The sequence below is a fragment of the Accipiter gentilis genome, chromosome 21 (genome assembly GCF_929443795.1).
Source record: "Accipiter gentilis chromosome 21, bAccGen1.1, whole genome shotgun sequence".
NCBI lineage: Eukaryota > Metazoa > Chordata > Aves > Accipitriformes > Accipitridae > Astur > Astur gentilis.
In genome coordinates, this window is record NC_064900.1 from 17,188,982 (window position 1) to 17,214,303 (window position 25,322).

Below are 25,322 nucleotides of genomic sequence, written 5' to 3' on the forward strand. Positions count from 1 at the left end.
ACATTGTAATCCTATAATTATCACAAATTTGGATTAATCCCAAATGAGTGAGTGTCTAATGTTGCAGTTTGTCTGGAAAGCTTTCCTCCCACCATTTATTATATATAAGCTGTCTGTACTGTCTGCATTAAACAGCACTAGTAATGTTGTAGATCAAAAATCTTTGAATATCTTATCTAAAACAGCCTCAGGTAATTAAAAAAAAAAAAAAGTATTTCATTTACTTTATGAAAGCTCATCAAAGATGCCCAGAGCATTAGGTTAGGCCTTTAATATAGTTTCTGAAATTCTGAATGACTTTTTATTAAAGGTGAAACTTTCCATTTAAATGTGTTGATTTCACTTATTTTATGCCAAAATTGTTGAACCTGAAGATTTTGCTTTTAGTTTTGGAACAATTTTATAGCTGAAAAGTGTTCATCAGTTCCGCTGGTCAGATATCCAAATATAATTGGGAACATATCAACCTGTTCCTGTTTCCCGTGACACGAGATGAAGGGGCAATGGGGAGCAGGGACAGGAGGCATGCAACAGAGGAGGGAAGCAGATGAGCACATCTAATCACGATTGTTATGCCAGAGGAAAAGGAAGTTAAAAAAAAAAAAAAAAAGAAAAAAAAAAAGATTCTCATTATTCATTACATTTCCCATGAGTTTTAACTTACCCTTGTCCCGAGTTTCCAATAAAGTTGAGTAATGGGAAAATGTATTAATCAGCCTCCTAGAATGCGATTTCAGTTGTTACCTATCACATGCCTCTCATGCTTCCCTAGAGAGGCATGGGCATACGAGGCATGCATTTGCCTCTGGCTGTGCATCATGTGAAATTGCTGGCAGCTTATAGCAAGTATCTAGACTACCAAAGTTGCTTTGGTATTCATTGGAATTAAGTTAATTGTAAAGAGTTGGAGATGAGCTCACATAAAGTATATATGGTAAAACACATTCTTTCACTATGTGGCATGATGGACAAGATGCTCCTGAGGATTGTCTTGCTATGGCAGAAACTGCTGTGATCCACCAAGAGCTGGAGATGGGCCTAAACCCAGATTATGAAATTCATCTTTGCAGGAAAATACAGAAGGTGTACATTATTCAAAGGAGGCATGTGCAGTAATGCCAAAGGCATCTTGCTGTGATAAATGGCCAGGGAGGCATGTTTTGAGCCTTTAAATGTACTCTGATCTTTTCAAGAAATTTCTGAAATCCTTTCAAGAGATAGTGAGGCTAGTATACAATGCCCTCTCTGGGAATTAAAAAGAAATTTTGATTTTGGAGATATGTGAAGTGAAAGATAATTTCAGGAAAAATATTTGAGGGTTTGTTCATTGTAATTGTTTAATACAATTGCTTAATTCTATAAGCCCAGTTTCTGAGAAAAAGTTGTGTGTGGTAGATTTTTGTATTTTGGATAGGAGAAAGCTTGTACTGCCAGTTTAGCTTCTGGCTTTTCTGACAGATCTTGCCATCTTTAATAGTCATTGGACTAATACACAGTAAAGCTGTAGAGATTAGATGATGTGGTCTTAGGCTATATGTAATGTTGAAGAATTTCAGTGTTACATCAGTAGATATTCAGATGACCTATCTGGGTAGTTCCAAGGCATTTTCTGGGGAGAGCTTTATGATCTCAGGGATCTGGGCTAGCAGTTTTACCCTGGCAAGCTGTGTCTCTTAGGTCTGATTAATTTGCTGTACTTTCTTTGCCCTGGTGTGCTTACGCTCATTCCTTTACATTTTGTTTCCTTTCATCTTTACGTCACTTCAGGGTATAAAGGGGCATTTCTGTAACATTTCAGACCTGGAGCCAGTCAATTCCACTTCAGTCTTTTTTTTTTTTTCTTTAATTGTTTTTTAAATAAACATGACTTTTTGATTGACTGCATTTGGGGAGAAACCATTTTGCTAATGAAAGTATAAACTGAGAAGCAGGGGATTTATATGTTTGCACCATTTGGGGGAATGTGAAGGGACCTTTAAAGTACAAGTGAATGTAACTCTTTTCTATCCTATAGTAACTTTTAAATGTTAGTTTTCCAAATATTTCATGTTACTATCCAGGAGGCAAAAAAACCCATATCTAACCATTATTTGTTTGCTCGGGTACCATGTTGAGAGTTTTTCTCTTTTTAAGAAAGTACCATGAAATCAAATCTTAGCAAGTGATACCATTTCACAGTGTTTGACCCTTGCAAAACTAGTCTGATTTTCTTGTTGTTTCTTTTAATTAAGTTTCAGTAAACATATACTGTATGGTATGGATGAATGATCTGATCTTTTGAAAGTGGTTTTTTGTAGTTGGGCACACTTTTGAATCTGAAAATATCAGGAACTTCTGACTGCAGTAGTTTGATTCATAATTGATAACTCAGATGCAGCTAGATTATGAAGTCAAGTACTTGAGAAGCTGCGAGGCAATGTTGAATTTGCAAGATTCACAGTACCATTTACACTGTATTCAGTGTAGGTGAATATTTACAAAAGCTTTGTGAAAGCTAAGTTTGCCTTGTAATATGAAAATGAAAACTAGGAAAGAATTAATGGTCTGGCTACTGTAGCAAAAGCACATGTTTGCGTGATAAAAACTTCCTGGTGTTACAGACACCCTTTCTGAAATGACATAGGAAAAATTGAAAGAAGTCACTTGGACAGGAATACGAGTGCTCACTGAAAAGTTAGGTTTTTAGAAATAGCACTGTGTGGATTTAGATTCATACCAGGAATATGAAAATCTTTTTCTGTGTGGAAAAGTTCCAATTTTTGAAATTAAAAATTACATGGGAAGAATAGACTTTTGCCACTGAAAAGCACGTTATGTGGTCCTGAACTAACTGAAAATGAGTCAATGATAACACATCTGAGTTTTAAACCTTGGCCTTTAACAATTGTGAAATCATTAGTAGTATTTTGTAAATGTTTTAAAGATTTTTAACTATAACTTTTCTTTCCACAGACTCAGCTAAATTCATGTCTGGTATAGGTGTCCACTGTCTGGGCCCAGTCATAACTGTTTGCAGCCTGATCCTACACGGCTTTTCACTGGAGTTACACTGAAATGAGCTTGGGCCACTGCCATGAAGCGTTGGGGTCTCTCTCTCGCAATGCATGTGCAATGTGTAACGTTTTGAGAAGTACCAGTCTGAGTGGGAGCATGGAGCAAACCAGTGGAACTTGTATATCTGTGTTATTTCAGTTTATAGATTGTAGATCTTAAACATATTTTATGATGCTCCCTGTATGAGGAGCTGCTGACAGCAAGGCTCACGTTGTTCTTTGAGAGCCGTGGGAACAACACCTTTCCCTGCAGATAACAGATCATGTCTGTGCTGTACGTTCAGGGGCTCTTTTCTGCAGAGATGATCTAAAGTTAAGGACAGGTGGTTGGGAGAAACAAATAATCTTATGGTTTTTTGGTCTTTATCAGCTAGTCCCACTTGGTCTAAATCAGGCTTTAAGGCTATTGTTTGCTCTAATGCAATTACACATGTTTTTTACTGAGACTCCAGCGAACCAGAATTTGGCAGCAAGACCAGATAAACCAGATAGGTTTTTAAAAGTGAACTGCATTGTGCTGGTCCCTGGGAAAGTATCTTCCCTGAAAATGTTTAATCTGCCCTCCCCTCCCCATCATTTGTGGATGAAACTATCCATGGCTTACACTGACAGTTAGTCAATTTATGTCTTACCTAAGAAAGATTTCTTTTTTTTCCTGTGCACAGTGTAATGTACTTAGAGATGGCTCTTTCATTTACAGTGTGGGAAGTAAAACATAAATCTATGATATTCCTCTGTCTTTTTAGTATTTCAATAACATGAGCATAGCAATTTCAGTTAGATCTTTGTGGATAATAAAAATAAGGGGAAGAATTGTGTAAACATGCAGATTTTTAGAGCAGTTGTGAACTACTGAAAGTATTAAAATGTTGCGAAAAATGACATAGCATCTGCAGTTATATCACTAGTGCTTATTTCTATCCAGGTCACTGGTTTTGTGTGGTAATATTGGCATATTTAATGCTTATATTCTGAGATGTGCTGAAATCTCTCTCAGCTTTGCCTCAGTACTTACAATGCTCAGTAATTCCAGCTCCTGTTGATGCTACCTAACACTGGGACTGCTCACTCTGTGAAGACAAGTGCTTGAAAAATGAAGTGCACTTGTGATACTGAAGATCAGTTCAAGCATGTGTGTTTAAGGGACTACCCTTGCCGTTACTGTGGGCTTCACAGACCAGCTTTCCGATGTAGCCTGTGCAGCAATGATAGAGTATTTCTGCCTGAGACACGGGGACGGGAGGAACTCTGCACTTGCTGTTCCAGTAAGGATCTTTTGGAGTCTGTGCATCTGAAATGGCCTCCACTATGTTTTACAGATGCTCTTGTTAACGAGCATCGAGCAGGCAGAGCTTGGGTGCTTCATGTGAAACAGTTACAACGGACTCCTCAGCTTTGCATGATGGCTGAGAAATGCAGAGTGTGCCAGGAGTACAATGAATTAAGAAAATAACCTACACAGAGGAATGATACAACTGCAAGCCCTGGCAGAGCTGGCATTCTTTGGAAATCTGGAATGTAGCTGGAGCATGCTCAACCTGTTATTATTGCCTATCTGCCAAAAGATTGTTACTGGCAAAATAGAAACAAGTCAGAAGGTAGTTTTCTGTTTCCTTTCTATTTATTTTATAGTTTTTACCCAACTTGGTAAAAACTAACCATGAAATTATGGAATTAAATCCTGGGAAGTTATGTATTCTACATAAAAATTAATCTTGTGACAGAGGAATTTTTACATACAAGTACATTGTGCAAAAACATACAGGGGTAACAGGATACAAATTGTAGTAGTATCAGAAACAGAAAGAGTTGAAGAACCCCAACCCCACCCAATGTGCAGTAAAGGCAAAAGTGAAGCTTACTCTCGAAGGAACCAGTTGTTCTCTGAGATGCGTTATTGGGAGAGAGGGATACATGGGTGTGTGCATATCTTGGAGACTCAGGAGAAGGAATGAATGAATGAATGAATGATGCTGCCAAGACCTGCATTGTGCCTGGTTTCCTTTGCAATTATGTAGCACTTGGCAAAGGTGAGGCTGAAAATCCATGGGATCATCTCTTAAAAACAGAGGTGCTGTGCTCCTGTGAGCAAAATGATGGTGCTTTCCCTGGCTGTCTCACAGCCAGTCCAGAAAGCCTACAATGAGAGGTTATGTCTGAGCTGAGAAAACCATGTAAAGGGATCTTTCTGCCAAGAAAACAAATAGCTTAATTCTGTATAAACAAAAACTCAAAGGTTTTTTGAAGGGTCTTTTCAGTATTTTGGGATTCAGTCAGAACAGTTTTAGGGGGAAAAGAATCAGTCTCTTTGCATGAAGTAAAAATTGGAGATAACTTATGCGAAGAAATTAAAGTGAGCTCAACATTATCCTATAATGGACAGTGTAAAAAGGGTCTCAGACATCAAAAAAAAATCTTAATTTTCCCTTGTCCTCCTTATAGAAGTAATAGCCACTTGGAAGGCCAGTTTCAACTGAGGATTCAGGAGAGTGCAGATGGGCTTTACTGTGACGTACCAATATCACATTACCATCCAAGTGGAGAATAGGGTCTGTGTCTCAGGGCAGAAAACCCCCACTGAATTTTTGTGACCACTTGCAAGTGTAGGGAAGGGATGACCTCTTTCAGTTGATGGCAGCAGGTCTGAAATTACTGGCAGAAACCCTCAGCTGAACTGTTACTCTTTCATTTTTAACTGTTAGGAAACAATTCAGAAATAAAGGAAGAGAGGGTTCTCTGGGTGATAATAACTTCCATGCATATTTATTGGTCCACTTGGGTATGTCCAGTGAAGCCTTTCTCATTCATAAGGCCTTTCTCAACAGAAAATGACACATACATTTGGTTTCCATAAGCTGTCCAAACTTAGGTTGCTGAGTGTTGAGATTCAGACAGTGGTTGGGATTTATTAGTACGTAATTAGGACAGTCCTGCCTTTCTTTTTAAGATCTGGTCCTAGACTGCAGTTTGGAGGGAGGACAGATACAGGTCATATAACGAAGTGAGGGGGAGTATTTATGCTCTAAGGCTGTAGATAAGCTGGCACATCTTGTTAATTTCTGAGGAGGAAGAAAGGACCTTGAGTAGCCTTTAGAGTCCTGTAAGATTAAGACTTTTTTTTAAAAAAAACAACCAACCAACCTAAAAAAAAACCCATCACTCCAGGTCTCCCATTTTTTTGTCTACCAGCCTGGAACAACTTGGGTCTTCTGTGAGTGTAGTCAGAAGAGAGAAACTGATGTTAGTTCAACCTGACTTCTCCAGTCCCAAAGTCTGATTGCTTCTTGACACAGGAGAAGACCACTGTATCATCCTTTTTGCTTATGATTAGCATGTTCTTGTGGCCAGAATGGAGTGTCCTTGGACAAAGATCTGGCACAGGTTCCCAGGATGTCAGCATGGGAGTAAAGGAGGTGCTGCTCAGGTCTATGTGGCCCCAGGACCTCCCTAAACAAGCAGGAGAGTATCTATTACTGCAGATCTAGGGAGGAGATGGGATGAGAAGAGCAAATGTTGGCAAAATCCTTGTGTGTTTAAAATTGACCATGAAATTATAATCTACAGAGTCATAGGGTAACTTTGGGTAAGACACAGTCTGAAGCCCAACCAAATTAGCTGAGTGTGGCTGGCATGTCAGGGCTTCACCACCAAGGGATTCTTGATAGAACAGAAGTAGTAACAGATTAGCATCCACAGAGGGTTGTAACAAAGCTTTAGGAGAGGTTCTATTCTCTTTAGAAAGGAGCTTCATTATTCTGATGAATGGGAAATTTATTAAACCCCTAATATTGGTAACAGAGTCTAGCTATTCAGGATCCTCGGAAATGCAGCCAAATAACTTTATTTTAAACCAAATGCAACTAAAAACTCAGTCATAATCAAAACAAAAAGAAAAATATTGAAGTGGTTACCTGTAGTCAGAAGTAGGCAATGTAGCACAAACACATAAAAATAAAAATCCAAGTATGAAACACAACACTGAATAGCAGTGGCATGAAAAAATCATTTGAAGTGATGTCTGGGATGGTGTCACGGAACAGCTTTTTACCGTACCCTGAGGCAAAGTCCAATGCCTCATGATTGCTGGCTGCATGTACTTTCCCAGTCTATCTTGGTCACAGCCTCTGCCGAGGACCGAGAGGCTCTGTGAGCACCCTTCATGAACCTACTACAACCTCCTATAATGAACTGTGTAGGTGTGGAAAGCTTGAGCACCTGGGCAAAGTTAGGTAAGTCTCCTGACCTCAGGAAAAATGGAAATCTGGAAATGAGCTCCATCTTGCACTTGGGGACAGGTTACAACCTCTTTGCATCTAGCTATGAGTTTGCCATAGAAATATTACCTGCTGGGATTTGAGAAAAAAAGAATTGTCAAGGACAAGGCTTTAAAGTTATTCTTAGTGTTTCTTTTTCTCCCATGGCTTCAAGGCCCCAGCAGATAGGTGGACTGAAACCCTTCATCTATGTATCATGCTCCTTGCTGAGGGAGAAAGGGTCACCAGAGGTGAAAATGCTTAAAATAATTGTTGAATTTCTACTCAGTTGAGTAACAGTTTATGCACTTTCTATTAGGTGTGGCACTCCGGCCAAGTGTGCTACACATCTGCCATTGGAGCTAACAAAATTTTTTGTGTCATAAGAAGGATTTACTATTTGAGAACTGATCATCGTCTGTAAGGTATTATAAAGCACTGCCATCACTGTTGACTTGTGTCCTAGTTTCCTTCAGTACCATGCTCTGGTCTGAGAGTTGTATGGGTTCCAAATACACCCTCAGCTGAATGAAATACAAGAGTTTAAGACTCAGTTCTCATTCATTAGTTAGCGTACTTAATAAGTCCACAGACTTTAATACATATCAGACCAAGTCCAAAGTAATATAGATGGTGGTTCATTTGATGACAGAGTCTTCCATAATATTGCAAGGATTATTTTAAATTTTTTGTATATTTTGCAGTATGGAAGTGCATATATGGATAGTAGTTATGAGCATAGAGCCTCACCACTGTTAGAGCACATGTGCAATTTGCCATATGCAGTGCTTCTGAAATTTCTCAACAACCTCAGGCGCAGCCATCCTCAAAACACACGTAAAGATAATATCAAGAATTCTACAGAATGCCTCAATCCAATACCACTTTTCTGCAATAATCTGTGAAAAAGGACAAAATAACATGTATGATTGCTCCCATATCGCATACCTGAAGTCAATGCTGTCAAAATCCTAATTCAGACGTTTGAAACAGTTTGGAATACTAAACGCATGGAAAGTATCATCATCTTTGCATAAAATAAATAAAAGGTCCAACCCAACAATCTTTGGTCACAAACCACCAAAAACCCACCACCTCCAAACCCCCCAAAAACCAGACCACAAAAAACCCCCTCCACATCAATACATTTTACCTCCTAAAAAAATAAAAATAAATTAAATAGACCATCTGTGTAATTTTTTTCCTTTAAAATTTATGGCATATACATAAAATATGTGACTGTGGTGTACTGCAATAATTTGCATCATTTTTAGGGTAATCTGTACATTCTTTAATGCTCCAAAGTAATTCCAATCTCATGCCAGCAAATCACTTAGTAAATTCTTTGAGAAAAGATCCTGCTTTTACTTAGTGTGTAGCACAATAAAGACCGGGACCTTCTGGATGAGATTGTAGATGCTGAGGTAGCATAAATCAGTAATAGGAACTGTGAATGAGTTTTACGTGACACTATGGCTCTTTCAAGAGTTTGTCTTGGATAAACATTTAGTGCATCATGCTTACGTAAAGCTACCTGTTCAGAAACTTCCTCCTGGATACAGCTGCTCCATATTACACATCTGTGATTTATACTAGTATATTTTAAGACAAATGATCACTGTGCAACTGCTGGGAATTAGGTTAATTTAGATTATTTTGCTATAGGTTCCTGACTATTGCAGACTTTCGATTGAGCTCTCAGCTGGGTTGCCTTCCAGACAATTGCCTGTATGAGACTTTGGGGGCAGGTGTTAACTGTGGAAACCTACTTAGTATTAAACGTACCTGTCTTATTGCTACTGACTTTGGAGACGATACTTTTATTTATTTTTTTTCTAGTCATTGTTCTTCACAAAAGACCTAATTGAAAATATCTGTCAAATCATGTCTCTGGTTTCCTTCTTCTTGTCCCCCCATTAATTGGACACGTATTGTGTTTGTGTGGGAAGGAAGGAGGCTCTATAGCAGTATAGTAATATTGCTGGGAAAAGAACATTAAAATGGATAAAGGGATTTCCTAGTGGTATAAATACCTGCACACGACGTCCCTGTGCTCTGGAGCTCTCCTGTATACCTATATGCAGGTAAAAAGCCTGGAATAGAGTTTGAGCTGCTGTTAATCGCACAGGATCTGTTCTGTTAAAAAACAGGGGCAAGTGGCTCTTTTGCCTGTTGGAGGGTATGACTTGCCAAGCATTTTCTTCATCTGACACCTTTGTGCCCTTGAATTCTGACTCTTCTCCCTCTCTGCCTCTGATAATGCATCACAGCGCCGCAGAGTGCCTGCCGGTTTCTAACCATGCCACCAATGTTGTGTCTACAGGTACTTTTTAAAAATAATCTTACTCTCAGTATCTCATTTGTAATGCTTTTGAATGATACGTGCTCATTGAGTTCTGCAATACTGAAAGTGTTTGGTATCAATGCTATGTGTGATTGGGACTACATTTGAGTAGAAGCATTTTCACAAAACTTTGCATGATAAGTAAATCAGGAAAACCCCAACTGTTTGTGGTTTAGCTAAATTTGTAGCTTTAAGTTTGTTACAGGATTAAGATCAAGTATGCTACCAATGCATTAGCTTAGAACAGGCTCAAAAACTATCACTGTTGTTACGACTATACAGTCTTCAATAAAAAGTGTCATGTAAATTAATTGAAAGTTTATTTATTATGTAACTACAATTTAAGATAATATAAGTTACTTTAAATAGGAGTTGTATTTAGAACGGGGCAGGTCTAAATACCATTTGGGGAAGTTTTCAAGAAAGAAAAACGCTGCTTTACAAAACATATTGCATACCGAATCAAGACTAAGATGTACATGGGATGTTCAAAATTGGTGGCAGAAGTCTCATCGATATTTTTTAATTTTGTGTGTTTGTGTATATAATCCAATGAATTGCATTTAAATACTAGGACTATGTAATCATTGAACTCTCTGAGAGAGAGACAGAGAAAGAAAGAGAGTTTTTTTGCAGCCTTAAACCTGCAGAAGTGGGATTCTGGAATACAGGAATTGTTGATGGAAGGCTTCCAGGAACAGAAAAAGAAATAGTTTTATTTATTTGAAATTACATTAAGGTAAGAATTTTATCTGGAGTCTTAACAAGAAACTAGCCTTCTCCTGAAATGCATTCGTAATAAAACATCTTAATAGTAAGGACAAGCATGTAAGTAATGAAAACTAAGCATTGGTGATAGATAACACGATCTTATACATTAAGCAGGAGACTCAAAATATCCTAATATGGCTGTTGGTTAACAGTGGTAGTAGGCAATAGGAGAATTTAAATTTTGCATGAGGCCAAATTTATGTATCTGTATCATAGTAGTATTTTCTAGATTCATCTGATTCGTAATAAAAAGTATATGGTGACAGCCAGCCAAAAGCATTTGCTCATTTGCTTCAGCTTTGGGTTTTGATATTGTGTAGTTACCACCCAAGGACAAATGCCACAGGATCACATCTAGCAGGTGATGCTGTGAGAATGGAAGCAGTGACAGAGGGTGCTAACTATAATGAGTAAAGGTTTACAAATTTCATACATATATTCAGAAACTGTAATAAACAATGCCATTCTGGTGAAAGCATCTAAGGAGAATTTGTGCACAAAGTAGACATGAAAGAATTCTTAATAATTACTTACGTTAAATGTAAACAGTTTTTAAAGCGCATGCAACAATTCTGCATCACAAAATAAAAGTGAATATACTTCTGTTCAAATACTATACCATGTCATACAGCTGATGTTCTGCAGTATCCTCAACAATTTGATTGTTATTTAATTTAAATAGTATCATCTTCACTATTTAATTTAAAATCCTTACTAGCAAATGCATTGAAAATGCTATTTTTATGTATAAAAATGATAGTCCATGGATTATGAAAGAATAGAAAAAAACCACCAGTAAACACTTAGATCTTACCTCAACAGAAAAGTTGCATTGCTCTAAATGCATTAGTATTATTAATGTAATCTTTGTTTTGGGTGCATTTATACTAGTATAAGCATGCCAATTTTAGTAGATTTTATATCTGTATAAGTGTATCTAAACAGGACATTTTCCTGTTATGATTACAGTTGTAAAAAAAAAAAGATTCTAATCTAATTAATTATATTGTTTTGAACAACTGGAATGTGTGCTCTAATGTGCAGTTTCACATATCTGAATGCTCATGAACATGAATTTTTAATATTATACTTTATAACAGTTGTTAGAGAGGACAGTATATGCATTTCGGTGCCTACTTATGCATGAGAAACACTCATATTTATTTTGCATTCAGTAAAAAATTGACTGATTCTTCAGGCACTGGCAATTACTGAGCACGGATCTGAAACATCCCTGTGAAAACACTAGAGAAAAATTAATTGTGTGTTTGTTGGTGCTGATCATAGAAAATGTTGATTTAGGCCTAACTTTTTAGAAGAGCCTAGACTCTGTCATTCTGTTTCCCTACCACTCTGCCAAAGCACTCTAAGATGTTTTTGGTGGCTTGGCACTTAAGAAAATGCAACTTCTGGATGCCTTAAAGCAAATGTCCCAAACTGCTGCTTTTGGAAACCCAGGTCTTAGGCATGCATAAAATATTGCCTTCCTTAATGTGGGGTTTGCACGGCAGTGAAGCCAATCAATATTCTGGGAACATAGAGCAAATTTTTATGTAAGATTAAATGAAATGGTGTGTGGAAGTTGGGTGGGGAGAGGGACTGCTTTCCTCCTGAAGAGTTCAATGCTTCCCTTGCCCAGCAGTCTACGTAAACTGGGTTATGCCCATAGATTATACTACAAATAATGGATCGAGACCACAGCTTGACAATTTCTGGTCTTGGCTCAGAGGGTATCTCACTATTTATACTGGCAGTTTTGTTTGGTGTGACCTGTCCAAGCGCCTGGACTTCCAGCAGCGTTAACCTGACAGTTACGGCCCAGAGTTAAATGCTTACTGAATGCACACAAAAACTACATACAAGGATACTGTCTGTCTCTGAACTTACAGGCTGTGTCTTGAATCCTCACACATTTTCTTACCAGTCCTGTCTGTTTTGTCTTTGATCCAAACTCCTATATGCTCCCATATCCGCTTTGCCATGACAACTTTGGGGAACGCTTCGGCAGGCCTTCATTACTCTGTGCCTTCCTGTCATTACGGAAATCAACCATCTACCTATGGGGTGATGGCAGGTAAGAGACATACGCTCAACTGTGTGAGCTATTAGCATGTTGATTTGGGTCAGTTTTCCTTTAGTGGGACCGATTCAAGACAGTTGCTTAAAGAAGACAGAACTGGGGCTAAGGCACTAGAAAAGGGGTTAGGAAATTAGGGGTTAGGGCCCAGAGTTTCCCCAAACCTCTGCATCGCTTGGGAAATCACTCTGTATCTTATTTCTCTTTACAAGACTGGGACAGTGCTGCTCTTTTTGCTTACCTATGTCGACTGCCCCTGGTGATCATCTCTTTTTGAGGGACCAGGAGTGATGTACCCAATATACCTGTGTATTACCAGTACCTGGGGTGATGGAGCCCTGACTGGAGCTATAAAGTAAAATGGTGACGTGGTGGAAGGGTAGGCAGATCATACAGCTGATCATGGATTTTTACACTTAAGAATGTATGCTAGCATCCTGCTCAGTTTCCCGTGTCCCAGGCTGAGTAAGAAAGAGGAATTGTTACTCTATGCAAGTTCAGGTAGCAGTCAATGAGATAATGCCAGGAACCAAGTTAACACAACCCCCAGGAAATTATCATGACTCAGAGATAATCCAAAATCAAACTCAGGATTTTATTTCACTTAAGAATGAAGGAAATATTAGAGTAAGTCAGCACATCTGTATAGGGCCTTTTTAGGGACAGAGTGTAGACTTCCTTCACGGCGTGCAAATGTCCAAATGCTCCTATTTCATTGTGCATCTATGTGTCTGTAGCAACCTTTCGTGGCATTGTTCACATCACTGGGAAAAGTTAATAGGTATTAAATGAAAAGTATTGCTCAGAAGTTCATTTTGTTTCATTCCAAAATAAGTACATGTTCTTTTTTCTCCTTTTTTTATCCCCACTTTTTTTTTTTTTTTTTTTTTTAGGTATCAAGCCTGCAACTCCAGAGATGCTATCAGCAAGTCTCTCCCAGAGTCGCATCTTACAGACATGCAGCATGCCACATCCCAATGTGGTAAACGGTGTCAGCACCTTGCAAAGCAAGTGCTCCTCTTTTTTAGTCTTTCCTTTATTCTTTGAGAAAATTTTGTTGTTGTTGTTATCCTGTATGAATATATATAAAATATTCCTATGGGGTTAGAACTTCCAACACTGATGAGAGTAGTCGGGGCAGTGAAGCCAAGAAAAGTAAATGGAGAAAGGTATGGGAGGTCAATGAAGTTCTGAGTTCTGCCACAAAGTTTTATGTAATTTAGAAAATTGGGAAGATTGTTCTAAGAACCTGGAATTTACTGGCTGCTCCAGATACACTGAAGAGTGTTAATATTTCTACAATGATTTCCCGCCCCCCTTCAGGTCAGAGACTCTTTAGCTCTATGTACAGTATCTAACAAAAACCCAGCTTTCACTCTTGACTGAATTTCCTTGTTAAGTCTGATATTTGTGAACAAAAGGTAGTATCAGATAGTTTTGGTTTGTCCTTCAGCAATTTCTTTTTTAAGCCAGAATGATCATTCTGAATGTGTTCTGGGTTTTGGGGTTTTTTTCCTTTGAGCTCTTACCTGTGTACTTTCCACAGACAAATTTTATGCTGAAGCTAAACCAAGATATTATCTTGTCTGAGCATCAAACGGTATTTACATGGAAATATACTTTGTACCAGAAAAGAGAGACTGGCACATTTTCTGTGGCTCAAAATGACATACATCCATCAATCTTGTTGTGCCACTTAATTCCAGCTGAGGCCTTGGATTGTTATTTGTTTAAGTTTGGACCATTTACTGTCTTATTTAAGTGCATCAGAGTTTGCTAAGAAATAGGATGGCTGTGGCCTGTGAAAGTGGCTGTTCATCATTTTTCACGTATTGGGATGAGAGAGACCATATCTCCTAGGAGATTCTCACTCTTGGATACTTTTGCATATGTTATATAATAAATATTACAGACATGGATTATGAGATGATGAAGGCATGTTTTCATTGTGTAGCAGCAGAGAATGACTATACTGAGTTTTCTTTTTGGTGTTGCTCAGGTAGCCTGACCCCTTGCCTTTACAAATTCCCGGAGCATGCCCTGAGCGCCAGCTCCTGTGCCCTTGGCCATGGCTTCACGCCCATGCACCAGTCCCTCCTCACGGACGATCCCACTGCCGCAGACTTCAAGCAAGAGTTCCGCAGAAAAAGCAAGTCTGTCGAAGAGCCCATTGACATGGACTCCCCTGAAATCAGGGAACTGGAGAAATTTGCTAATGAATTTAAGCTGCGGAGAATTAAGCTGGGTATGTGCTTCATGACTGGGAACAAAAGGCTGAAACATTCCCGTGAAAGACCAATTATTTCTGAATGTTTTATGATCTAGCCTCTGCAGTTGTCTAATCATAACGCTAATCCTGCCTTGCACTGCCAAACTTTCTCCATTCCTAGAAAACTTGCGCTGATTAATGAACTTCAGCTTTTTGCAACTTAGTACACAGAAAATTACTTTAAACTTTCCTGCCCTTAAATTATTTGTCTTAAGTGCAGAGAAAATTATTGCTTTTCATTAAAGTACATTCAGTAACAGGTACGTTATTTTGCACAGTCCCAGATTTTCTGCAACTTAGGGCAGCACATGCTTTAACTTCTCCTACCCATCCTCTTCCCCACAAAGTGTTTCATCTCATGGTGCAATGTCATTTCAGTATACAAGATGGGTGATATCCATGGCAAATCTTTCATGCTAGTAGGAAGCTTCTCTTCCTGGTTTATTTTCTTGTGCCAAGACACAGGTACAGCAGCTACTGATATTTTTGTTGCTGTCTGATAACGACTGGGGCTGATGCGAGATGGATTGCATTAGAGGGTCTCCAGTGAGGTGCTTGTCTTTCACTGGACAATCATAGCGAAGGACAAAAGTAGACTGAGCCCTGTCTTTCTCACCTGTAGGGGATAGAGGTACATTGCAAAGTAAAAGCCTGTCTCACCCTTGTTTGAACTGTACTGAAAAAAAATAACATCCAGTGCTGCAGTTTCAGCCCTCTTTATGAATATTGGGTACTCCGAATGAAGAGTTGCAATTTTGACATTATCACTTATAGCATTACATTGTATCATTACAGAATAGGGCATCCTTCTAGCTTTATAAATGTAAAAAAATTACAAGGTTATTACAGGTATCTATGCATTACCTCAACAGCTAGAAAGCTAGTGTGTTCCATTTGCAGTGTAAAAGTAAGGACTGAAACAAAACTTTAGGGTTTAAAATAGTTTTGCAACTTGGTCAGTTTTGCTGTATATTATATATTTAATGTCAGCCACAGCAATGGAAAGGTTTGCTAGGTCCCACACTGTTAACCCCTGTAATTATTACTTCACTTTCATTCTGAATTTGAGGGAACAAAACTTCCTCTGATGCAAACAAATGAGACAGAGCCTGTAAGACTGGGCTTAATGCTCTGATGGGAAAAATGCAATTTGCACAGGAAAACTAATCTGAGGTTGAGCTTTACAGGGGAAGACAGAGCCAATATGGGCTGTGTGTCTGAGACTGAGACACGCAGAGTTAGTGCAATCAAAATGGAGGTAAAAAGCTGCCTCGTGAGACATTCAGCATCTAAAGAGATCCTGCCTGTTCTGTTGCAAAGACAGAAAGCAAGGATGATGAGCCAGACCCATGAACATGGCAGATACACATTCAGATCACTGAACAGGGGGGAAGCTGCTGTTACGAAGTCAGTGTCTGCATGGAAACTGCAGCATTTCTCTGATCGCTTCAACTTAGTTGTTGTAACAAATAACAGGACACCAGCGGTGCTGCCAGGGATTAGCTTATTGCCGTTGCACCATCTATAGAAAGAAAGATATGGGGTGTTTGGATCCTTCTCAAATCACTAATCTTGGAGTGTAAAACTCCACTAAATCAGGGTAAAACTCCACTGAAACCAACAGGAGACTGAACATGTCTCTGAGGCGAGCTCAGAGTCAGCCACAAAGACATCTGCAGAAAGCCCATCCTGAAGACACTGCAGGCACACACTTCGTAAGAGGCAGCAGTGAAGGGCTAAGTGTCTTAAGGAAAGTAACCCTTTCAGAAAGCTCCAAAGTGGCTTTTTTATCTTTGTTTTTGACAGGTTATACACAAACCAACGTTGGAGAAGCACTGGCTGCTGTGCATGGCTCGGAATTCAGCCAAACTACTATTTGCCGGTTTGAAAACCTGCAGCTGAGTTTCAAGAACGCATGCAAACTGAAATCGATACTGTCCAAGTGGCTGGAGGAAGCAGAACAAGTGGGAGGTAGAGAATTGAAATCCTCTAAATATTGATTTGCATTTAAACCAGAATCCTGTATATATGTTGAAGGACTAATACACATCTTCCATAGACTAAAGTTTTTGGTTTACCAGCTTTAAATACTAAGGTGTGCTTATATTAAATTTTGGTTATTGTTTTTAGGTGAGCAAGAGGGGGCAAACTGAAATGCATGGAGGGTACAGAATAGCAGAAACTTCACTTGGCCTACTGGAAGTAATTTCTTTCAGTCCCAACCCAGCAAACTAGCTCCAGTCCTGTAGCATAAGTCAGAGCCATTATTAGGATCTGCAGGACAGCCCGTTTAGCAGTGTACAGGGATTCTTCATTAGCAAAGGACTCTTCCTTCCAACCTCTGGCATATGAGATACGGCCACGGAGGAAAGGACCTGAGTTCAGCTGAGGCAGCAGTCTTTTAACCCTGAAGAAGAATAGCATGGCATAGAGGTTTTTGATGTGACATTTTGCTACTAGTGGATATCCTTCCTTTTGCCCAGTTACTTTCCAGTTGCAGGAAGAGTCATGGGGTTCACTGGGTGAAGTCTACTTTAGAACAGGTTGGCTGGTTTAAAGAAAATGGGTTGCCTTAAAGAACAGCCTTTTCAGCTGGATGAATTGCAATGCTGGGAAGCAGTATGCCTGGGGGTGACATTGAAAGCCAGGACGTCCACTGTGCAGCACTCACCTAGCATAGGAAGAAAGAGAAGATGATCTTAATGCTACTTTTTGAATTTGTGTGGTATTCAACATTGGGAAATGTTGTTAAACAGCTGCTTCTGCCACACACTTCAGTTTCCTTTGAACAAAAGGTGGAAAGCTTACTCCCCCTGTAACTGCGCTAGAAACCGGAGGCCTACCTAATGTGGCCAGCACATGGCAAGAATCGCTTGTGAGGGGGTTGTGGTGGGTAGCAGCTGCTGACTGCCTGAGCAGCATTACAGGCTTGAGCTGCAGGGTAAGATCATGTATGCAGGCAGTGTCCTCTGAGAAGTGAGGGGGAAGTTGTCCATCAGAAAGTGGGGCGGAAGAGGCAGGTGAATAAATGGGGTTGGGAGCCAAGGCTGTATTTCTGAAGAAAGAGGGTGAGGTAGCCAAGGGGTATGGAAACGGACTCCATCTCCCCAGACTGCAGGGTGGGAGGAACAAGGTATGTCAAAGGAGGGGGCTGAAGTACAGCTCAGCAGGTACATATGCACAGAGCCAGTGCTGTTTGCAGCTTTATTGGTGGCACACCATTTTTGCTTATAAGCATTTACAGGTGGAGGTAGAACAACGACCAACCATCCTAAAGAAAGAAGTGCTCCTATGTGTGGTGCTGCTCTTATTCAGCAGCATTAGCTGTTAGCTTTCTTCTGTCTTCAAAGAAAGGGGTTTTTTTTTTTCTGGAGATGATTCTGCTTCTTTTCCATTCTCTGTGGAAGGTAACTGCCAGGTTTTGTTTTGTTTTTAATACAGCTTTATACAATGAAAAAGTTGGAGTGAATGAGCGGAAGAGAAAGCGCAGAACCACCATAAGGTAATAAATATTTAGGGTGTTATATGTTAGAAACTACTTTGGCTAAGATGCTTCTTTTTTGTTGGGTTCAAAATCAAAATGTTATTTTCTATTAATGAATCTCTATAGCTAGCATTTAAAAATATTTCACTATTTTGAAACATTCCAGTGGAAAATAACAGCATAACTCTCCAAACTCCCAGTTTACTCCAAATATAATATTTTTCCCAATTAAAGACTTTTTTCAACATATGACAACACGCTTTAATATGAAAAAAAAAAATAAATCCAATTCTGCCCAAATTTTATGATATCTATATAGTGAATAAGGTATCAGAGCATTCTTATTTTCATTTTGGGAGGTTCTACATTATACCAAAATAAATTACATTATTCTGCCAGAGAACTGAGGTCTGGGAAGTTTGAAGGCAAATTTTTACACCTAATACTACATCCCTGTCCCTATCCTCTGTCACTGGCTTCTTTGGAGTTCCCAAAGAAACACTTTAATGAGCTAAAGGGAAAAAACAGGGAGTTGTTCTGGGAACCTCCTTCTCCCGTTTCCCACATCTCAGGTGGCCAACATCTACCATCTATCTAGCCTCAACTCCACCTGGAAATCAAGTAGGCTGGTAAATCATATTACAAAAACCAAATACCAAATAGGCAAAATGAGAACATGGGGTATTTCCTTCTTCTTTAGACATCCCAGACTCTGATAACCTTTCGTGAAGAAGAATTCACTCAAGGGGGCCTCCAAGGAGCTGTATAATATTGTTCCACAGGAAGGGAATTTGTGTGACTCCGGGCTCAACCCTGGTGCTGTCAGGCCCTACCTGTTACAGTAAATTGCCTGTTCTTTGAACAGGGATCCTTCCCCGTGTGCAGGGCCACCTGCCAGAGACGTAAGCTGCTTTATAGTCCCACAACCACAACATGTACCTTCTCCTCTCACATTCCACTTGAGACTTGTTTTTTGAGTTATTGCCTTTCATATAAGGAATAAAATGAAGATGTTGTTTCTCTCTGACTTTTTAAAGAAGTATTCCTCTGAGGGGATGTTTCTCAATTAGGAGTGAAGTGGCGATGGGAGATGCTTCATAGCTCATTTGCTAGTCACAGCACCTCACCAGGGATGAAGCTTTACTCTTGGGAGGCCAGATTCTCCTCTCAGCTTCTCTACAAGCCATTGAGGCCTTGAGCGGCCATGCCAAGACCTTGCCCAGTTTATGTATTATGGCCTGCGTGAGAGCTGTGAGTTGAGAGCATCTCTGTCCTAGGTGTTTTTTCCTGGCTAGAGGAGCCTGCTGAAGTCTGCTCATCTAACATTGTGGGTTTTGGTGTTGTTTTTTAACAGCTATTGAGGAAATCAGTCCTCATATTAAGCATTTTTTAATTATTCCTGCTTTTACATCTAACCCCACTGCACTGGGAGTATCAAATATGGCAGGTTGTCAAGGGCACAGAAAATTGAGGTGAAGTTCAGGACAAAATCTCATTATTTTGATGAGTTGTTGACGAATATGAATTGTTCCTTTGAAGGCATCTAGGATCTCAGTTTGAAGACCTCAAACTAACCAGGACTTTATCCAAACTGCAGCCTTACTCGTAGCAATTCTTAATGGATGTTTGAAGGCAAACTAGAGGTAAAACAAAAGTCCCACTAATCAAATTTGGTTACTCATACCCTGAGCAAAAACTACTTGTTTTGAATTTGTGGAAGCTATTTTATTTTCTGCTTTGATTAAAAAGCCTAAGAAACTGTTAGTCGAAACTAGTGATGGTTTTATACTTCTGTGTGTGCAGAACATCATGCTATTAACTAGGGGGTTCTCATAATGTTACTAAACACTGCAAAATAGACCTATAAATGAAAGAGCAACAACGCATTACAGACGAATTAATGAAATAACTAGAACTCCAGCAGATACTTTGTATATTTCTGTAACAGAAATACCTGCACCTCATTTCCAGAATAATGCATGAAGTGCCCTCTTGTGTCCAAAGAAATTACAGCTACTGGTGAAGCCAGTTTTGGATGCATCCTGTTGCCACACAAGCATGTTGCAGATACTCTTTGTTTCCTGAGAATATGTAATACAAACGTTAAGGAAACTCTATCTGACAATAAGAAAAGATAGGAGTCTTAACTTATTTTGTTTATTGAACCACTCAACTTTGGTCATTGCTGATTGTGAGGAATAGATTAAGGCAGACTTTTAGAAAATGTGATGATTGCTAAAATAGATTGCTGTAATCTCTGTGATTTCTAGAAATACTAGCGCCCTCTCCATAACAAAATGAAATGCAGAACTTGAAACAACATACATTTCCCCAGTTGTAACTGATGGAGCTCTTCCCCTTTGTAAGCCCAAATGATGTGACACAACCAGGTAACCCCACCGATGTGCATTTGCTTAACCCTCACAACACTGCTGTAACTGGGGCAGAACGGGTGGGCAGGCTTGTTCCAATTCCTGTGATCCGGTTCATATCTAGCTAGTATCTCCTCAAGAACACCAAGAAGCGCAAACATTTCATGATTACCACTGAAATTGCACTGAACTTGATGCTGGTTTTGCCTTTAAATTACTCCATGCTGAAATTCTGCATGATGTCATGCTGTTCATGTCAGCAAAGGAATACAGTGTACTTTAAGCTCTGGGGGTTTCCTTTACATAGAAAAAGAGGAAACAAACCAAGTCACTATCTTCTGTGCTCTTACTTAACCCTTCTCCTGAACTAGTGGTTAAAGCTGGAGTGTGCCAGAAAAGTTTTTGAAGGTGACATTTTATCCCTTTATCCAGTATTGCTGCCAAAGAAGCCCTAGAAAGACACTTTGGAGAACAAAATAAGCCTTCTTCTCAGGAAATTATGAGGATGGCTGAGGGGCTCAATCTTGAGAAAGAAGTTGTGAGAGTTTGGTTTTGCAACAGAAGACAAAGGGAAAAAAGAGTGAAGACAAGTTTACATCAGAACACCTTTAGTTCTATTATCAAGGAGCATCATGAATGCCGGTAAAACTTTCCATGTATAGATGTGGATTTCTGTTTTGCTTTTTGTAAGTATTGTAAATACTATGTTGTTAAAAAAAAAAAAAAAAGAAAGAAAAATCAGTAAACCACTTGTTTCTCTTAAAAAGCTAGTGAGCTTCAGATGAGGTGTGTTGTGGAAGACCTGATTTTAATGTAAAAGTTTGGAAATGAATTAAATGCTACTGCATATATTTAAAGAGTTGGAGGTCTCTGCTTAACTGCAAGGAACCTATTATGCATTATTCAACTAGAAATGCTTTCCAAGTTGCACAAGTAGTTGCAGGTTGCCTGTGCTGTGCCTTTCTTGCATCTGTGGTACATTTAATGATTAACGGAGAACCCCGTGTAGGTACCCTAACCATCACGAAACAAAGCTTTTGTGTTATGTGCGAAGAAAGGTTATGAAGCTTGATATCAGCAGGTATAGTATTGCAAGTATTTTGCCTCTGCATGTCCATGCATGTGCTTTACCACACCCTCCAGCCCCCTCCCGCCCCGTGCTAACTAGCTAACTGCACTAACCTTTGAGAGATTCTAAGCCATTAGGCACATGGCAGGGTCCCATCTCCAGTGGTGAACACTCAGCATCAGAAAGAAATGAGAACTTCAAGGAAGAGAAGGTGAATAAGTGACCTTAAACAAGCAGTGGTGACACTGCGGAATATCTAGTTATGGCCAAGAATGGGATATACCCATGGGATCTTAGGACTGCCACTAGATCTGAGAGCCAGGTAGCAGAATGGTACCTGAAGGACCTGCCTTTCCAAAGAACAGCTCAAACTCAGCTACCCGCTTACAACAGCTGTACACTTCTGAGTGAATCAGGTAAATTTCTTGTGTAAGTTCAGGACAAAGCTGTTAGAAATGTGCAGCAATTGTTGACATTGTTTACAGTAGAGTAAGCTTACCAGTACAGAGGTGTCACCACTGTGTCTACTGTGTGCTCTGTCTCAGTGTACCATTTGACTGCTTTCAATGGGTGTCAGGTAGAAGTGACTTTTTTTTAATGCTTGTTATTAGAGGTAATTTTTGCTCATTTATTATATGCCTTAAAGTTTTGTTTGGATAGGCTTAGCTATAAAAATTGGGATACAATTTACCTTACCTTAAGACTTTGTGACTGTGGGGAAAAAACTAGAGAATTATCAGGGGTTTTATTACTTTGGGCTTTCTCTGCATTGTATTTTTTTCTGATTAAATCCATGTGTGGACATACTTACACCAGAGATAGTGTGCTAAGCTAAAAAAAGAAGGCCCTTGAGCTCTGAAATAAGTACCCACACAAAGCATTTATTGCACTGCGCATTCCCACTCTCTTACACCCCACTAATTGAAAATAAACCCTTTTTCATCATCCTCTAGCCTAGAGAGATAATTGGGGGGGGGGGGGGGGTATGGGGACACGGGGGACACAGTGCCAGAGATCCACCTATCAGAAAGACAGGCACTGAGAAACTGAATTAATGACTGTAGTACTCACTAGGGATAGATTATCCAGCCATCTCATTAGCCCTGCTCATTGTTATTAGAACAGCCCATTACCATATATGTATTTTTGACTGTTTTCCCAGGACCGAAATTGAGTACATGCAAGTAGTACTGGCCAGATACATGTTATTTTTCCATAAAACAGACCTGATGATTTAGAAAATGTCTCGATAATAGGCCCACAGAAAGCAAAAGGAGTTTAATGTTCAAGACCACTTAGAAGCAGTGTGTACAAGTTAAGTGCTCTCTCTCTAGTGTACATTAAATTATCTCTGATACCTATTACAGTGACCATAGGCATATTCAGCTATGGAAATCAGGCTCCTGGAGTTAAAAAAAAAATACATTTTTATGGATGAATGCATTGCTATAACCTTGATTTAGAAGAAAACTTCAATTTAATAACTCAAAGGGGAGAAATTGTGCCAAGTACTCTCTTCAGGCTGTTCTCATCACCAGCATAGCTCACCCACTGCAGCAGACCAAGCTGTAACCTTTATCCACCACATGTGATCGACAGATCATGACTCTCCAAAAGGATGCAAGATAAATAGTTAGAAGATTAGCACTCAGTGAAGGCGGTGGCATGCATTTGTGTACCTTTCATGTTATGTGATCTAATGTTATGTACGTTGAAACTACTATCCGATATATATAAATTTTATTTATATTCCAAATTATTTTCTTAATTATAAAAGGCTTCCTAGAAATGCTATAAGCCTGTACTTCCCAACCCCCACAACCAATAAACTATTCTCATACATTTGGTATTTCAGGTAATGGTTTGTAGTTCTGTTTTGGTTAGCACTTTGCTTTTTTAGTTGTGTATCATGCCAACGTGCTTATTCATTTTAGCAAGCTGTAATAATTAATTCAAGAGCTGACTTACCATAACATTGTCATTTCCAGTCTTATAAAAAGTCTCACAAGTGAAGGCTAATTGCAGAAGCATAGCAAAATAAAATGAAAGGTGACACATAATGCCATTTTCTTGCAAAAGAATGACAACAGGCTAAATGGAGGAAGCAGCCACCACTTAAACACATCTAGCTGTTTCCATGGAAATACAAACAAATTAGAGAGAATTGTTTAAAGAAAAAAACCTGGATGAACTCAACTTAATGTGCTGCAACTGCAGCCATTAGACTTAAGAGAAAGCAGCAATTCTTTTTTTTTTTTTTTCCCCTGTAGGAACAACTTACTGGGTAATTGCCATCAATCACTCTTGATTGGGGAAAACCCCCTAGATAAGAGTTCTGAGGGGTAGCTTTATAAACCTGCCAGTAAGAGTTTAGTTGGCCATTTGACTAACATGGGCTGCATCATTTTTCTTTGAGATGTTTGTGGGTTTTTTTCTTGCTCTTACTTTTCCCAGTGACTTAAGGCAGGGTGTTACAACTAGGACAAAATGACATTATGATATTTAAATCTGTGGTTCACCTGTCTCTGAAATACTGTGTAGCATTCTGTCCCCTTCATCTGAAGGACCTAGAAAAGGCCCCTATACAGGCAAAGCTGAGATCAAAGGTAAGCTGAGTAGCTGTTTAAGCTACTGCCTCTCTTCTAGATTTAATGTGTGTGCATTGAATGCTATTGAGGTCTACTGAATTATGAGCTGTATTGAAAGGCTGGATGGAGGCAGGCTGTTCACCATCTTGCCTAATGTAAGAACTAGGAGAAAACATGTGAAGATGGCAGGAAGCTTAAGAAAAAACAAAAGTGGTGGTTCTTAATATGGTGGGGAAAAAAACCTGTAGAACTCCTCTACTAAAAAATGTGGGTGCCATAAGTTTATTTATATAGACAAGTTCACAGAGGAGAAGGCCACTCAAAGCTGTTGAGGAACTCGCATATGGCTCTGGAAGTGCTCCAAACTGAAAATAGTTAGAGGTTGGAAGAGTATTAGGGGAGGAAGTCTCATCTACATTTATCTTGTTAACATATTTTCCTGGACATTGCTTATGGGCATTTGTAGAGTAGGATTCTGGGCGAGATGGACCTTGGGCTGCCCCACTAGAGCCATGCTTAGGTGTATGTACAATTGCATTGTTGTTCTTGGATTGAAGACTTCCAGATTCAGTTGCTACTAAGGTGTCAGCAAAGATAAAGGAGTTTAAGGATTGAGTGGTTTGGGTTTTTTTGTCTGCTAAGAGTGATTTAAAAGGAATTTGTTTCTAAGTAGGAGATCCAATTTTGTTAGACACCTACAACATACTAACTATAATTGAAATAAATATAAGCAAACCTGCAAACCTACAACACTTCTAACTCTACTACTGAAAGATTTTTATACAGATTAGAGCTGCAGGACTTAAAAGGTAACTATTAACAGAAACATTGGATAGATATTGACAGCAGCCCTAGTTTAGCAGTCTTACTGACACCAAAAAGCAATGCTTTTATTCCTGTTCATCAAAAACCCCCTAGACAGAGGAAAGAACTCGTAATAGAATTACACCCAGGTTTGACAGTCATTAAAAGGATAAAGTGCACAGTTCATTCAGAAAGGACATAAGCCTTGGTGTTCAACCAAAATACAATCAAATCAGTA

The 25,322-nt window shown here is 39.2% G+C and overlaps 1 protein-coding gene across 3 annotated transcripts; it reads left to right on the top strand.

Moving 5' to 3' along the window:
* Window positions 1-9,487: 9,487 nt before the first annotated feature.
* POU1F1 (POU class 1 homeobox 1) lies at window positions 9,488-21,269 on the top strand. Of its 3 annotated transcripts, none has more exons than XM_049824618.1 (7): window positions 9,488-9,629; window positions 12,346-12,495; window positions 13,392-13,509; window positions 14,502-14,743; window positions 16,574-16,738; window positions 18,209-18,269; window positions 21,056-21,269. In XM_049824618.1, the coding sequence occupies exons 1-7, from the start codon at window positions 9,488-9,490 to the stop codon at window positions 21,267-21,269; spliced, it is 1,092 nt and encodes a 363-aa protein (XP_049680575.1). The 3 variants fall into 3 exon arrangements, with proteins under 3 accessions (XP_049680575.1, XP_049680576.1, XP_049680577.1); XM_049824619.1 differs by having other exon boundaries at window positions 12,430-12,495; XM_049824620.1 differs by lacking the exon at window positions 13,392-13,509 and having other exon boundaries at window positions 14,498-14,743.
* The last annotated feature ends 4,053 nt before the right edge of the window (window positions 21,270-25,322 follow it).

Excerpts from the sequence above, each read along its gene's own strand:
- POU1F1 (XM_049824618.1), top strand. The coding sequence starts at position 9,488 with ATGACTTGCCAAGCATTTTCTTCATCTGACACCTTTGTGCCCTTGAAT. Across the intron at positions 9,630-12,345 it reads CACCAATGTTGTGTCTACAG|TCCTGTCTGTTTTGTCTTTG; the intron begins GTACTTTTTAAA and ends TTTTCTTACCAG. Across the intron at positions 18,270-21,055 it reads AAGCGCAGAACCACCATAAG|TATTGCTGCCAAAGAAGCCC; the intron begins GTAATAAATATT and ends CCCTTTATCCAG.